This window comes from Pleurodeles waltl, chromosome 6 (assembly GCF_031143425.1).
Source record: "Pleurodeles waltl isolate 20211129_DDA chromosome 6, aPleWal1.hap1.20221129, whole genome shotgun sequence".
In the NCBI taxonomy this organism is placed as follows: domain Eukaryota; kingdom Metazoa; phylum Chordata; class Amphibia; order Caudata; family Salamandridae; genus Pleurodeles; species Pleurodeles waltl.
This window is the reverse complement of record NC_090445.1, coordinates 1,363,661,859-1,363,678,893: the sequence shown is the minus strand read 5'-3', so window position 1 is coordinate 1,363,678,893 and position 17,035 is coordinate 1,363,661,859. Positions and strand designations below refer to the sequence as shown.

Genomic DNA, 17,035 nt, shown 5'->3' with positions numbered 1-17,035 from the left:
TCCTGTGGCGGTGCCTCCTGTCCACTAGTGCCGGCGGAGGTGGTGGGCAGTTCATCGTCCATGCTAGTGTCAGGGGCCCCTTGTAGTGCCACAGTATCCCTCCTGGTGTTGAGTACTTCCTTCAGCACCCCTACGAGGGTGCCCAGGGTGGAGCTGATGGTTCTGAGTTCCTCCCTGAAGCCCATATACTGTTCCTCCTACAGGCGCTAGGTCTCCTGAAACTTGGCCAGTACCGTTGCCATCGTCTCCTGGGAGTGCTGGTAGGCTCCCATGATGGAGGAGAGGGCCTTGAGGAGAGTGGGTTCCCTTGGCCTGTCTGCCCCCTGTCACACAGCAGCCCTCCCAGTTCCCCTGTGTTCCTGGGCCTCCGTCCCCTGGACCGTGTGCCTACTGCCACTGCCCCCAGGTCCCTGTTGTTGTTGGGGTGGTGGGTTATCCTGGGTTCCCTGTAGAGGTGGACACACAGCTGATTGACGTGTCCTGGGGACGGAGGTATGGGCCCGCTGAGTGTGTGCTGTGCTGGTGTTTGCAGCTGGGGGAAGGTCTGTGGTGGCCTGTGACTGGGTGTGGGGAACCAACTGTCCCGAGGTCCCCGATGGGCCGGGCTGGTCATCTAGATCCAGTTGGACAGAGGTGCTGTCATCACTGTGGGCCTCTTCTGTTGGTGGTGTGGACATGTGTGGAACCTCCTGTCCGGTGACGTTGGGTAGGGGTCCTGCAGGGGTATAAAAGGATGGGTATTACATATGTGTGTGTCATGGTGTGCAATGGGTGGGTGACCGTGTACCCCAGTGTTTGCATTCCTGTGTGGGACCTTGTGTGATGATGGTTTAGGGGGTTGTATGGGTATGTGCAGTGGGCATGCTTTAGTGATGGGTGTCCATGCTTTGTTGTTGCATGCAGGGCTTGGTGTTGGGATGGGTGGTTTGTGATGTTGGGATATATGTGAGGAGTTGGGGTGCTGGGGGTGAGGGTGAGGGTGGGGGTATGTGCTGGCATGCAGGTAGGGTGGGGAATGTAATAATTAAGATTTGTCTTACCAGAGTCCATTCCTCCACCTACTCCTGCGAGGCCCTCAGGATGCAGAATCGCCAAGAGCTGCTCTTCCCATGTTGTTAGTTGTGGGGGAGGAGGTGGGGGTCTGTCGCCAGTCTGCTGAACTGCCAGGTGGTGTCTTGAGACCACGGAACGCACCTTCCCCCGTAGGTCGTTCCACCTCTTCCTGATGTCGTCCCGATTTCTTGGGTGCTGTCCCACTGCGTTGACCCTGTCCACTATTCTTCGCCATAGATCCATCTTCCTTGCTATTGAAGTGTGCTGCACCTGTGATCCAAATAGCTATGGCTCTACCCGGATGATTTCCTCCACCATGACCCTTAGCTCCTCCGAGAACCTGGGGTGTCTTTGCTGTGCCTTGGGGTGGTGTAGGTGATGTGTGGGGTGGAGTGTGTGGTGATAAGTGTGCTGATATGTAGTGGTGTGTTGTGTGAGGTGCGTGGAAGTTATGTGGGTGATGGTGTTGTGTGCCTGTGGATGCTGTTGTTCTTGCTGGGGCTGTCTCTCTCTGGCCTTCTTTCGGAATTTTTTGTCGTAGGGGTTTGTGGGTGATGTGGGTGGGTGTTTTATATTGTAATGGGTGTGTGGGAGTGGTGTGTGTATGTGCATCAGGTGTGTGTATTTCGAATTGTCCAATGTTGCTGTGTTTTGTAAGAGTGTGTGTATTGTGAGCGCAGCGGTGTGTACCGCCAATGGAATACTGCGGTTGAAAGACCGCCGCGTGGATTCGTGTGTCGTGATAGTGTGGACGTTTTTCTGTTGGCGTGACGGTGGAGGTTTTGTTTTCGCCAGTTTATCATTGACGTTTGGTGTGGCGGACTTGTGTGAGTGTCTGAATTTTGGCGGATTCCGAAATGTGGGTCATAATAGCTATGGCGGAATTCCACGGCCGTTGCGAGGTGTTGGCGGTCTTCTGCACGGCGTTAAGCAGCTTTTACCGCCAATGTTGTAATGAGGGCCAAAGTGTCATCTTATGTTGAGGCACTTCAACCTCACCTCAGGACTTGTACTAAGAAACATCATGACTGAGGTCACAAAAGGTTAAGTATTGGTGTAGTATAACCTTTTGATAAACATTGCAATCCCGGGGCTGTTGTATGATCTGCATGGCAATTGAGTGGCCTGGCAAACATATTAAAGGACCTGATGGGCGCACAGCATTGGAATTCTGTGTAAGGCTACAAGTTCCTGAATCAATGTCATAGTGCCCACTCTAAGAACCAATGGTCAATAGCTGCTGAGTATCAACAGGATTAACACAAACAACCATAACTCTGACACTATTAAAGCCAGAGATTTGCAGGTATATAGAAGTTGGAATGCCTCCTTGAAGGGAAATATGTCAGAATATCATTAGTAAAAATATATTTTGACAGACATATTTTATTTTGAATGTCATTTACAAAAGATGTTGCTCCACTGGGAGTTGTTTTTAATCTATCAAGACCAATGGGGTGATATTTCCGTAATGATATTTAAGACCCAATATTTATTTTGGGCAATATTTTGATTATGATGTTAAACTACCATGCCCCTTTAAGAACATCCACAATTGTGTTACAGTGCTTTAAAGCCATTAGCAAAAGCATGCAGTAAGAAAAAGAGACTGGGAATGCAGTATATGTAAACAAAGTTAAGCATATTACATTAGAGTCTCTATTACCCCTCAATGATATGGCTGTAGATTAAGGGCCCTTAAAGTCTATGGGGAACCTAAACATAGTAAAAGATAATGTATTTTGAACTATCCATAAATGTGGTCAACCTAAGGTGGCAATGTGAAAACAGTCATAAAAGCTAATTTTAGTCTTGATCACTTTTAATGAAGAACATTTGCTTATATGGGAGTGGAGATGATGGCTGAGTGAAATTCCACATTCTTCAGAAGAATCTCAAGGTAAAGCAGATTTGAAACTAACAGAAATCTCCAGTCAAGGCAAGCTTCTTTCGGCAGCTGCTACTTGACTCAAAGTTATTGAATCTCTTGTATATTTCCAAGGTCAATTCTTTAGGGACTGATTTAATGTTTGGTAGATAATGTACAGCCCATTAGAGTGGTGGAGGACATTATCTTTGCCACCCTGATGGGCATCCTCCTGCCAAATTTAGAGATGACATCTGGCCCAGTGGTCACCTTTGTACATTGAAAGGAACCACATCACAGCAGTTTCTTTCAATGTACTAAGGGGTTGGTGGATGCCAACATTTTAACTTTTTTGTTTTTCAAAAACAAACTCCTAAAGCAGGTTGCTTTTTAAAAAAAAACAGCAAACAAAACAAAAAAAAACAAATAGTCCTTGTTAGACTTTTCATCCTTGGCGTGGTCTCCCTTAACTTTTTACCTCTGTTCCCCAGATTGTTGATGTGTGCTGGACTCTGATTTTGCTGTTTTTGTTACTCTGGGCACTTTACCACTGCTAACCAGTGCTAAAGTGCAAGTGCTCCTTTACAAAATGTGTATGTAATTGGCTTATCCATGATTGGCATATTTGATTTACTAGTAAGTCCCTAGTAAAGTGCACTGTAGGTGCCAGGGCATATAAATCAAATTCTACTAGTGGGCCTGCAGCACTGGTTGTGCCACCCACACAAGTAGCTCTGTAATCATGTCTCAGACCTGCCACTGCAGTGTCTGTGTGTGCAGTTTTTAACTGTAAATTCGACTTGGCAAGTGTACCCACTTGCCAGGCCTAAACCTTCCTTTTTCTTACATGTCAGACACCCCTAAGGTAGGCCCTAGGTAGACACCAGGGCAGGGTGCAGTGTATGGTAAAGGTTGGACATATACTAATGTGTTTTATATGTCATGACAGGGAAATATTTCTTAATTGTTTTTTCACTGTTGCAAGGCTTCAAATCTGATTAAAGTGTAGATTACCTTTGGGAGTGGATGGACATGTGGAGTTTGGGGTCTCTGAGCTCACAATTTAAAAATACATCTTTTGGTAAAGTGGATTTTAAGATTGTGTGTTTGAAAATGCCACTTTTAGAAAGTGGGTATTTTCTTGCTTATACCATTTCTGTCACTCTGCCTGTTGTGGATTCCCTGTCTGGGTCAGTTTGACAGTTGGGCTGGTGGCACCTCACACTAGACAGTAACACAAAGGGAGCTGAGGTAGCCTGCATATCCTGATGATCCATCTGTGCTAGGAGGGAGGGGAGGAGGGGTCACTCACACCTGAAAGGGCTGTGCCTGCCCTCACACAATGCAGTCTCCAACCCCCTGGTGAGTGCCTGGGGCCTGGCCTGGGAAAGGCAGGATTTCACATTCAAAAAGAGACTTTACTTTGAAGTAGGCCTACTTCAAAGGAGAAATTAGGCATAAGAAGGGCACCCAAAACCACAGACTTTAGAAACACTTCTGGAAACAAGAGGAACCTCTGCCTGGAGAAGAGCTGAGGAAGAAGAGCTTCCCTGTCTGTGACTGTGCTGTGTGGAGCTATCTTGCAGAAGCTGCTTCTGCCAGAGTAAGGGGGCAAAGACTATACTGTGTGTGCCTTCCATCTTGTGAAGAAATCTCCAAGAGCTTGATTTAGAGCTTGTCTCCTGTTGTGTGAAGTCTCAGGGACAGCAGAGACTTCTTTCTGCCAGCACCTGGAGTCTCTGGAGAGACTCCTACTCTGCCCTGTGGTGCACATCCAGTTCCTGGGACCCTGAAAGGAGAAGCTGGCAGCCTAAAGAAAAGGAAATCCATGCACAGAGCGCCGTGCGGGGAAAAGATTGATGCGACTCCAATCTGCGGCTGAAGAAACAACGCACTGCCCGCTCTGCAGCTGAAAATTGACGCTCGCCAGAAACGCGACTATAGAATCGACGCACGGAGCAGGAGAAACAACACGCAGCATCGCTGAGGGAGGCTGGGAGATCGCAGCCCGCGCTGCGTTGTTTTCAGATCATCGTGCGGCTGGATTTCCGACTCAAGTACCACTGGGCGTGTAACAACAGCGCAAGGCCTGCCTGGACCTGAGAGTGCTGACCGGATCGACACATCGCTCTCCTGTGAAGAGAAGAAACAACGCGCCCTGACCTGACGAAAGGAGAAATGATGCAAGATCCCGCTCGTGAGTGGAATCAACGTATCACAAGCCCTTTTTGACACCCACTCACCCGTGCGGGGTTATTTTTGATGCACCCAAGCTACTTTTTCACGCTTACAGCGTTAGTGTGTGTTTAAAACTACTTAAAGACTTTTGATTTTTAATTGATAACTTGACTTGTGTATTGTAGAATTTTTGTCGTTTTGGTCTTCTTTTGTTTAGATAAATATTTCCTATTTTTCTAAACTTGTGTTGTGTCATTTTGTAGTGTTTTCATTAAGTTACTGTGTGTGTTGGTACAAATACTTTACACCTACCACTCTGAAGCTAAGCCTACTGCTCTGCCAAGCTACCAGGGAGTAAGCAGGGGTTAGCTGAGGGTGATCCCATTTTACCCTGACTATAGCGAGGGTCCTTGCTTGAACAGGGGGTAACAGCCCTCACCACCAGAAACCTGGCAATGAGGGACAGAAAAAACAATACATGCACATCCTAAAAAGTGTGGCTGGTGAAATGTCCTTCCTCTGATGTCACATTCTCTGTTGGGTCACTGGATGAGGTATTGCATCAACAGAAAAAAGAGGGCCTCTTTTGAAAAAATACTTAAGGCCTGCCCTTCTCTAAATGAGGTGGACGAACCAAGGGTTTGGTGGGCTTAGTACTCCATTTCATTTGTAACAGAGTCCCCAGCTGACAAACTCTAAATCAGGCACTTAGGGGGTAATTTACAATCCCCTAGCACCACCAGAGCGTCACTTTCAGTAACGTTCTGGTAGCGCTGTGCCCTTTTCCATATTTACAAGGCACCGTTAAGCCACTTTTTGTGGCTTAACCCTGCCTTGTAAATTCAGCACCTTTACACGGATCACTTTGCATGAAAGGGGAGTGCAATGGATGTAGCTGTCGGCTTTCCACTGCAACACTCAATGTATTTTGATGCTGCCCTAGATTTACGAGAAAACGTAAATCTGAGGCAGTGCCAAAAACTAATGCCAACCCATGGGTGGTGTCAGAGTGGCGTAACAAGGAGAAATACTTTTATTTCTCCTCGTTTTTGCTTTTTTTATGTGTGCTGCATTCTGGAGCACACATAGAAAGAGCAAAACACAATTAATGATTGTTTATTTGCAGGAAGGTGTCTCTTCCTGCATATAAACAATAATTCCCTGCAATGCATGCACCCTTGCACTATGGTGAACGGGTGCCTGGATTGGTGCTCGGCAGCTAATTCAGCACCGGCGCAGGGAAGAACACAGGGATGTGCCGTATTCTTGTAAATATGACTCAATCTTGCGGTCTGAAAATGACATAGCTCAGTGCTGCAAAATTGCTTGCAGCACCATTTCCTAGTAAATGAGGCCCTCAGTTTTTACAGCTGATGTGCTCCTTCACATTTGGCAGTATTGGTCTCAAAGCTGAACCCATGCATAGCAACGGAAGAGCAACCTGGTGGACTTAAAGTGCAGTTATTGGCTATGGATGTGAAGCAAACGTTTCAAGAGGGACAGTGCATAGAGAAGGGTCTGGTGATCACATCTTTCCAGATATTTTGTGTGCATCTTTATCACAGATCCTTTAATAAAGCTCCAGAAACACAAAGGTATTTCTTTAGTGCAAGATGAGCTTTGCAGACTTCCTGTAGTTGAAACAGGAGTACTTGGGGACATTTTATCGAAGCGACCAGAAAATCATTGGTTTTCCCATGATCAGGTTTACATATGATTCACTAAGTTTCTTTTATCCTTAACATAATTGTTATAATGCCACATCGTGCACAGAATGAGATGGCAGTCGCTAGAATAAAGAACATTGTCAGGCTACATGTATATCTCAACTAACTGTCACGAAAATAGAATTGTTGCTGCCAAGCATGTCCAGCACAATGCAACTCTAGTTTGCGCCTGCAAATGCCCTGCCCACTGAACAAAAAGACAACTCAGTCCTTCTTCATATTGGCATCACCAGACTATAACCTTCTTACACTGAACAGCCCAAACACCTACATCCAAGACGCATGTGACACATCTCTCTGCAAAACACATACACAAAGTTACATCTCTGAAACTATCACCAACTATATTTTCATTCACACATCACAAACATGACAGATGTTAATTGCTAAGATCCCCAACCAAAATGTGCCACACATTCTTCGTGCATATTTACCCAAAATCTTTTGGGACAGTGAAGGCAGTTTCCTGATTTGAAATCTTAGATTGCTAGATTTCCTGCAACCAGACGAATAGGCAGTCGAAAATGTTCCTCCTTCTTTGTCTGTCTGATTTTTAGGCATTTCAAAGCGTTTTCAGTTTATGCTATTAATATGTATACTGTGGTAAATACTAATCGAGGATTTTGTGGCAACAAAACTTTTATATATAATACATTATTTTCACCTTCGCTTCTGCTATTCAACTTTCTACGCTCCTTTTCATTCGAGTTGTTTTTCCGCTTTGGTGATTCTGTTTCATCATGCTTAAACAATCGTCTTCCAGTCGCTTCACTTTTATTTCTATTAGTCTTTCATAATCGTTTTGTTTTCACTTAATTTCGGCTATCCACTTCCATAAACGCCTCATTATAATTCCTCATATGTTTCCATCCACCAAGTCCAGCTGTAATATCAGGCCTCTTCCCTGGTGTACAGTGAAACAGAAAAAAATAATGGCAACATGATTAAAAATCTCAGAAGAGAAACAGTCCTTTTACCCAAGTATCAAGATCAGGGCAATTAGGGAATCAGATCGTGCTAATATTTCTAACAAAAATGTAATACATACCAATCCTATGGTATACTCAAAATGTACCTTAAAACCTTTGCAATCTGGGAAGGAGCCTATTGAAAGTGGAACTGTTTGACCCACGTTTGACCCATAAACAAAGCCTTCAAAATAACGGCATGAAACTTATTTTTGTATTGAAGGTAGGGTCAATAATGTAACGCAAAATGATGGTGGCCCCCTGAAGAATGGGATGAACACTCCCTGAGGGCCTCATTTACAAGAATTTGACGAATTGGCCCCGATTTCTTGTACTGCCCTATGATCCCCCAACAATGCCATGGATGTGCTGTATTTCATGGCACACGTTTTCACAGATGTGTCTGAAATTCTGACACATCATGTGTCAATTTTATGCCCGCTCTGAGCAGGCAGTAAAATTCTGATGGAATGACGTTGCAGAATGATGCAGTGAAGTGTAAATTTCACTGCGTCAGTTCTGTGTGGCTTTTCCTGTGAGAATGGCTACCCTGCATACATTATACACAATGCACAGGTATAATGTGACGCAAGGGTTTACAAACTGATCATTGGACCCAATGCGTCAGTTTGTAAATCTGGAACAGCGTAGAGGACTGCCACTGATGTGCCAAAAACATAAAAAAATGATGCAACAGTGGAGAAAAGTTCATGTAAACGAGACCCTGTGTTTCTTGTCTCTTAGTGGCAATCATTGACCTTCCTTTGAATAGGGGTCCCTTGAAGGTTTGGAGGTCGCCTGGAGGGGCTACAGGAACTGCAGGAGCATTCACTACAATTGACTTCACTCTCTACCTTTGCAAACATAGACAATGAGGAATTAGTGGGTAATAAATGCAACTTTTATTACACATAGTATGATCTATGCCAATTAAACAATTTGTCTGAGGGGGTGCTAAACAATACAGTGCTCCACTTTTCTTAAGCTTTACTACACAGGGGCTTTTTTACCTGGCATGGCTTTGCATGTTAATGGCTAATGTATGCTATTCTGAGGTTTGATGGATCGGACACTTGATGAGGAAATTGAGTGTTTGCAAGTCGAAGTAGGCATTGGACCTAGACAAAAGTGACACGTGGCTGCCCACATAATTAGTTGTCACTCCATTGATTTTTGATTAAATTCTATTCAACCTTTCTCTATGCTTCTGATAGTCTATGTAGTACTTGTTCTGATTGCATTTAACATAGATTTATGGGTTGTCAGTTGAAGTATTTTTATTATTACTTCCTGACAACTTTTCAAGATGCAATCCTTATTATCTTGTTGCTACCAATACAAAAAGTACTAAAACTCTCAGTTAACACCCTGTAATAGAGTATGGTTGAGAACCTACTCTTCTAGGAAATGTAATGATTTTCAGTAACCTACACACCAATACATTTCTCACTACCTCTTGCCTGTCTAGAGTAAGGGAGTCCATTAAGGCACTAAGATCAAGCTGCACATGATCATCAGTCAAGTTATAGTCATTAACCATAGAATTAAGCAATTGCCCTTGGATTGTATGCTTAAAATGACTATCAGAGTGGGGAGAAAGTGCCAGGTCGGTAGGTCTGCAGTTCTGCAGCAAAATCACAGTGGAAAAAACATCAGTAACATGAAGATGCTTATCAAACAGGGATCCAAGAGCATTAACCCCTATCCCCAGAGGGCTATCTTCCAAAGAGCAAGCCTGTCCAAAATGAGTGCTTAATGTGTGCCAATATTTATGAGAGTCCGCCTCATGGCAGAGCCGGGTGCCTATTTATTTAAGCAAAGCACACCAGGGGAGCATTTAACTGTTTCAATTCCTTTTATAAAAGATAAAACATTCATACCCAGGAAATCTTTACAGTTTATAGTTATCTCAAATACTCTAAAATGTCACAGTGCTTGAGTGTTAAGTTGGTAATACTGGCTCTGACATTCAGGTGCAGTGGTGAGAACTATGGGTGGTGCCACCTCCAGTGGAATCCTATGAAAGATCTTGGGCCCTTAAATTATGTTTGTTGACAAATTAAGCACTGATCAGAATTCAATACTCTACCCAGGATGCCTTTAAACCTACTCTTTGATACATAAGACTTGCTTTTGCTACTTTGTCTCATCTTTTCATTCCCATTTTTGGTTCCCTTCTTTGGTTCTTGTTCTTTCAGTCCTACAAGTACAGACTGTTTCTCCTCCCATTCACCACACCCTTCTTTTTGGAGCATGTAGGCCCAAATGTACTATAATGGTACATGATGGTTGTGCCACTTTTCTGACACAGCTATGATACTAAATGTTACTTGGAATTTACTAAGACACGCTAGGGCTGACTTACGTTGCCTTGAGTATGAATATGTAATTCAGCACAGGCCCTATGCTGTGTTGCCTTACACTGCATCTGGGAGGCGTTACATGGGTGAAGCATGGGTGTTCCCACGCATCCACCATTGGATTTTAGTGCGATCCCCCAGTGTTCCCCATTGAGGCGTAACAAGTAATATGCTTATTTTGTTTTGTTACTTCCTCTTTATATGAGAAAAGTGGCATACAAGATTGTTTTGTGCAGGAAGGTACGCCTTTCTGCACAAAAACAACCTTGCCTGTAATGCAGGCACAATTGCACCATGTTGCTAATGTGCCTGCATTGGAGTTAGGCAGCCACAAGTGTGCCAACACACAGAGGGAGCTGAAGAGGGCATATCTTGGTAGATAACACACTTTTCAGTTCTCTCCCATTCACACAAGGCAGCACAACAACTTTGTTTGCTGCCCTGCACTGCGTGAATGTTTGATAAATATGACCCTTAATCTCCATAACGTCCCTTCTCTTTCTACATTCAGTTTATCTTCCATTCAATCTAATTTTCTGCTTTCTATCCCACATACTGCTTTTTAATGCATCCTTTAACTTTTTTCCTTTTCTAATCATTCCAATATGTATCTTCATTACAATTTCTTGTTTCTCTTTCAATTCGCATTCTCATTCCAATCAATACTATTTTTTCTATCCTCATTTTCTTCATAACGTCCTCCTAAACTAACACAGGTGTTCTCTTTTCACTTATTTCCTAATTACTTTCAAGCATTTCAATGTATCATTTCTATTGTTGCTTATCTAGTTACTCTACATTCTTTCTTTTCCAACTGCAGTTCATCTACCATTTCTATTCCCTCATCACTTTGACCTAGGATATTTATTTTCCTCTTTTCATTAATTTCGTCTTCTGTTTCTTTACAGTTCCCTGTCACAATAAATCCTCTTAATATTCATATTTATCTTTTGTTTCTTCCACTAAATTGTCCTTCTCTTTTCTTTTTTTACTTTTTACCAGGGGTGGCTCCTCCTCAGTGGTGGAGGGGCGTCCCCCTGGAAGAGCCAGCAGATGAAAAATGAAAAATAAAACAATTGTATGCTATTGTTTCATTTTTCATTTTGCATCAGCTGTCTCAGCCAACAGGTCCAGGGAGGGTCGGGCTGGCCACAGGGAGGTGGGATGGAGGAGTAGGGGAGAGTGCAATAAGTGCACATGAGTGCACATGCACCCTTAGGTTTCTCCAACCCAGCTGTATAAACAGCCGGGCTGGCGAAACAACACATGCCCCAGGCTTGTGTCTGAGCAGCAGTGACTGCCGCTCAGACTAATCCAGAAGCTGCTTACATTCTATGTTTGGCATGTAAGCAGCACCAGGATTGCTGGGGAGCTTGTGGTGAGGAGCGAGAAGGCTGGGAACGGCAGCTGGAGATGCGCAGAGCAAGGTAAGTGTTTTCTTTTTTCTAAAAAATCCCAAAATGTTGCATCCCTGTAGTCCCTCGTAGTCCCCCATCATGTCCCCTCCCTTGACATACGTGGTGGCCACCGCAGCTTTTTTCTCCTGTTGCAGTCATTTGAAATCTTCACTCAGAGCAGAGGCCAGAATGTGAAATGCAACATGTTTGAGCTCATTCTAATGTACACTTCTTTCTCTGACTGTTCCTTTTTGTTTTGTTTTATTTTATAGTATCTACATCTCACGAAAGTGAAGACAGAATGATATCAGAACTGGTCATACCTTCAACACAAATTCTTGATCAGGGCACATATAAATGCACTGCCACAAATTTTATTGGCAGCTCCTCCACTGGGATCTCCCTTAATATTCAGGCCCCGGAGAAGTTCATCCCAGCCTCCTCCTCTCTCTCCTCGTCCTTTTCTCCTCCAGACTCAGATGAAAATGTGTTCATAGACATCCGCATTTCCAAGCAGACAGTGTATGGCATTGTTCTGGAGTGGTATGCAGCTACTGAGAACCCATCAGAGACATGGTTCACCATCTACTTCGGCACATATGAGACTGCCAAGAAGGAGATGATATATATTGGTCCTGGAATCAACACCTATGCAGTGGACAATCTGCTGCCAGCGACAAAGTATGAGGTGTGCATCACGCTGAAGAACCAGCCACCCAGACGCGGTCAGTGTGTTGTATTCGTCACTGGTACAGACCTTAGTCAACTTGAGCAGCGAGAGAAACTGATCCACATTATTGTCATTGTGTGTGCTATGGTGCTGGCAGTGCCGGCAGGCATGTACGCATGCACAACGGACACCAGGCTCAACTGCCTGGAGCGATGCTCCGGTACATGTCGCAGGAAACGCAGCACAAAGAAGACCCTAAAGAGGGAGCATACCAAAGAGAGCACTTTCGACAGTTTGCAGTCCAACAGTGATGTGGAGCTGTGCCAGGGTGAGGCCAAGGAGGACAACCGGCGGCGCAGGCTTTCAGAAGACAAGATCAAGAAGCCGAAACCAGAGCAAATAAACAATGCTGACTTATATTAGTGGGTATTATCCTATTATTTACATTGCTTTTCCTAAGACTCCCAGATGTACAGTGTCAAACAAAGAGACTACTGCCTAATAGTACATACATCAAGTATGGCAAGCAGCTATTTTCTGTTCTGGCTCCAGTTTCAGCAAATAAGTCCATTTGTCAGTGGTGTCCTACTGCAGAAGGATGATAGATATTGTGATTTGAGGCAAGTGGTTTAGACTTTCCAAAGCTGGGTAACTTAGGCTTCAAAATCTCCTTTTGTAGTAGTGAATTGTATTTGAAGTATTGGACAATGAGCAGAGTCTGGTTATTGTTTATTTGTTCACAGAAAGATAAAGCCTACATGTAGAGACTAGAAATGGCTGTTGATGACCATTCCCGGTTCCTAACAGTACTACCATATAGCCCACCTATCATCAGAAAAGGCGCCAGTTTCACAGTTTGCTTTTATTAACTGGGCTTCACACTGTACAAAAATCTGGTACAAGCTGGTGCCAGAAGCTGGTACAGACTGATACTAAAAGCTGGTACCAGCTGTTGCTAGAAGTTAATCATTACTTCTCAGAATGCACACAAAAGGATGCGCTTTCTATTTGTTAGGCTTGAGAGATCTCCCTGATTGGACCCCCGCACAGCCTCTGTAATCAAACATGGAGAGTGTCTTACAAGGTCTTGCAAAAGCGTATGTGGCCGGTGACGTTCCTAGGCAAGAACCACATCAAGGGCTGTCCAGTACATAGCACCCTCCCCTATGGGCTACCTAGGGCTTACCTTAGGGATGACATATGTAAGTCGACTTGGCAGTGTGACACTGCATTCCAGGTGCAATTGAAGGCCTGGGGCATGGTTGCAGGACTGCCTAAGTGGGTGGCACAATCAATACTGCAAGCTTAGTAGTAGCATTTAATTTACAGGCCATAAGCACAGGTAGCTCACTTTACTAGGGACTTATAAGTAAATTAAATATGCCAATTAGGTACATGCAAATCAAACCATGTTTATGGGAGTGAGCACAAGGACATTATCACTTGTTAGCAGTGAGAAAGTGCACAGAGTCCTAAAGCCAACAATAAATTCAGCAAAATTGGAGGCAAGCAGGCAAAAAGTTTGGGGGAGGACCATCCGAAGGCTGACAGGTCTAATACAACCCACTCAAGAAGCAACTTGGGGCTTTAAAAGACCTGTGTACCTCAATAATGTCTTGCTAGACAATTCGCAAAGTGCTCTGAAGCAGCTTATGGATATAAGTTGACCAGTGTCAAAGCCACCAAAAAAAAAAAAAAAACTTAAGGGCATATTTATACTCTGTTTGCGCCGAATGTGGGTCAACATTTTTGACGCACAATCGGCGCAAACCCTGCCCCATATTTATACTTTGACGTCCGACCCCGCGGGCGTCAAAGTTCCACCATGTGCGTCATGTTTTGGAAGGGGGAACCAGCCTTGCGTTAATTATATGCAAGGTATGCGTTCCCTTCCAAAAAATGACTTTAAGGCCTGTGCCCCATATTTATACTCTGACGTCATTTTGACGCACAGGAGGGGGCAAGCCTTAAAAAACGGCGCCCAGCCTGATGGGAGCCGTATTTTAATGCCTGGGTCAGGGCAGGCGTTAAGGGACCTGTGGGCTCAGAAGGAGCCCAGAGGTGCCCTCCCATGCCCCCAGGGACACCCCCTGCCACCCTTGCCCACCGCAGGAGGACCCCCAAGGATGGAGGGACCCATTCCAGGGAAGTTGAGGTAAGTTGGGGTAAGTATTTTTTTTCGTTTCTTTTTGTGGCATAGGGGGGCCTGATTTGGGCCCCCCTACATGCCACTATGCCCAATGACCATGCCCAGGGGACATAAGTCCCCTGGGCATGGCCATTGGGCAAGGGGGTATGACTCCTGTCTTTGCTAAGACAGGAGTCATGTCAATGGGGGTTGGGCGTCAAAAAAAATGGCACAAATCGGGTTGAGGCCTGAATTTTGCCTCAAACCTGACTTGCCCCATTTTTTGACGCCCAACCTCCATTTTCCCCTACGCCGGCGCTGCCTGGTGTGAGTCATTTTTTTTGACGCACACCAGTCCGCAGCGCCGGCTAACGTCATTCAATAAATAAGGCGCCCGCAGGGCGCTTTGGAATGGCGTTAGCCGGCGGTAAAATTTTTGATGCACAACTGCGTTGGCGCAGTTGTGGGTCAAAAAGTATAAATATGGGCAGTACTCTTTTCTAATGTTCTTTAAAGTTCAACCTCTATTGGAACATTGGAATGTTTTGAGCTCCATTGAAAACAATAAAGTGCTCTGGGCTTCTAATGGCTGGTAGAAGCCCGGAGCTACAATATTCAAATGTTTTCGTTCACAGCTTGTGCTGTGAACAAAGACCTAACGGAGCCTGAGGGGATTTCGATCCCCTCGGGCTCTGTGAAGCCTTTGTTATATTTCTTAGAACATTCTGCCCTTTAGTGGCAGAATGTTCTAATAGCCTTATAGCCCTTTGTAGCTAGCTAAAGTCCAACTCCCTTTTTAAAGGCCCTCGCCTTCGGCCTTTAGCGCTGGAGTGGGCTTTAATGACAGGTATAGCCCGCTATGCCGGGCTGAAAGGCTGTAATAAGTTTTGATCTTCACTGAATGCTGCAGGGATAGTGTTGGAGTCAGACACCAATATGTTGCTTAAAATCCTTGCAAAAGGCGTATTAACCCGTTGCCAAATAAAGACGACGAACAAGTCAAAGAACGCATATTATTGACCATACCACATTACCCATACCACACTTTCTCTTGGTGGTTTTAATACGCAGCTCAATAGTTCTAATTTTAGTCTTCAAAAGAATGACCTATTGAGGTATGGTTCTGATTCAGACCACGAGCTTCAATGATTCTCACAGCTCTATGTACGAGGGACTTTTGCGATGTAGGCTATATTACAAAATGACAATAACAGAAAATCTTACAAAATTACAATAACAGAAAATTAAAACGTAAGAGGTTCTCAATTGTTATAGCACACCCAAAAACGTGAATTGTATTTTCCCACTTTCATTGGTACCATTTCTCAGTTTATTGGGATAACGTTATTGGAATAACTTTATCCACTTCAGAATGGCGAAAGATTGAGGCCATCTTAACCAACACCTTAAAAATATAAGGGTCTTGGAAAAACACTGCGTAGGATCTCGGGAGATTCCAGCCAGAGGAAAAGGTGCTAATCCCAGCCTTTTCCCAGTACATTTTTCGCAAGGTAGTATCTGGTAAACTTTGTGTAGGGAAAAGAGAGTTCGCTCAGACATAAACTAGGCAGTTATTAGGTGTGCAGTTTCGTATTTCACGGGTGAAACCGCATTTCGACCGCTGAAATATAGAATTGGCTGGTAACTTCCCCCGTGAACATTATAGGGCGCAGAAAAAATATTTTCAAATACCAGACAGGAAGTTCTAGGTTCCTGTACAGACGGCCTAAGTCAGCACTTCAGCAGAAGTGTTAATCACAGATAAGACTGTACCGTCAAAGATTACATGTAGCCTTTATCACCTCTACCATCCTGTGCAAAGATTTTGAATACAGATACTTTTATTGAAAGCAGCACTTATCACAACCTATCATAAAATGCTTTTGTATTTTCACATTAAAACATATTTGTTAAAATGTTTTTTTTAAAAACCATTCGCGATAGTTTAAAAAATAAACTTAAAAAAAAGTTAAAGTAGTTTATAACATTTCTCATCAGTTCCTACAGGAATAACGTATTCAAATGTGTAGTTTCTTAAAAAATTTCACTTTTTGGTCCGCCAAGGACAAAAAGCCAAAAGCATAGCCTTTTTGGCACTGGAAATTTTGATCGGCTTATTTAACAATACCTATGGCAGCACAACTTGATCAGCCCCTTTCTTGTAGATTAAGCACCTTAATTTTTCTATGTGCCGATACATGTATGTATTCTACTACTGGGAAACAGGTTCTGAATATTATACTCTGTTTTTTGTTTTTAATCGTATGTTTTATGTATAGCTTATGCTTTAGTCCTTTCCTTTACTTCAGAATTCCTCTGTGTCAAAAAAGCTGAATGTGTAGGTTTTTAGGATTTTTTTTTTAGATGAAGCAGTTTCTTCTGATGTTAAAATAAAAAATTATAATAAAGGTAGAGATCCCATTATTTCCAGCATCTCCTTTTAAGGTGGGGTGTGTTTCTAGTAATAGTAGGACTTCAGAGTGCTTGCCTTTCCATTTTGGAGTGAAGGACTTAGAAAAAAAACATATGAGGCTGGTGGAAAACCGTTTGGTGGACTCTGGTCCGGAATTGTCTTGGAAGCAAAAGTTATATTTGTGATGTAAGTGAGAATATAGTGATTTTTTAAATTTATTTTGTAATGTATTCGTGAGCAGCAAACCTAATTGTGAGGCGAGCCTAAAACAGCC

At 43.8% G+C, this 17,035-nt stretch overlaps 1 protein-coding gene across 1 annotated transcript in view; it reads left to right on the top strand.

Annotated features, from left to right (window-relative positions):
- The window catches only part of LRIT2 (leucine rich repeat, Ig-like and transmembrane domains 2), a 34,869-nt gene extending 18,106 nt beyond the window's left edge, over positions 1-16,763 (top strand). Inside the window, exon 3 of the mRNA XM_069240658.1 lies at positions 11,823-16,763. Within this exon, the coding sequence (XP_069096759.1) occupies positions 11,823-12,643 (821 nt within the window). The 3' untranslated portion in view covers positions 12,644-16,763. The remainder of the gene's footprint in view (positions 1-11,822) is intronic.
- The last annotated feature ends 272 nt before the right edge of the window (positions 16,764-17,035 follow it).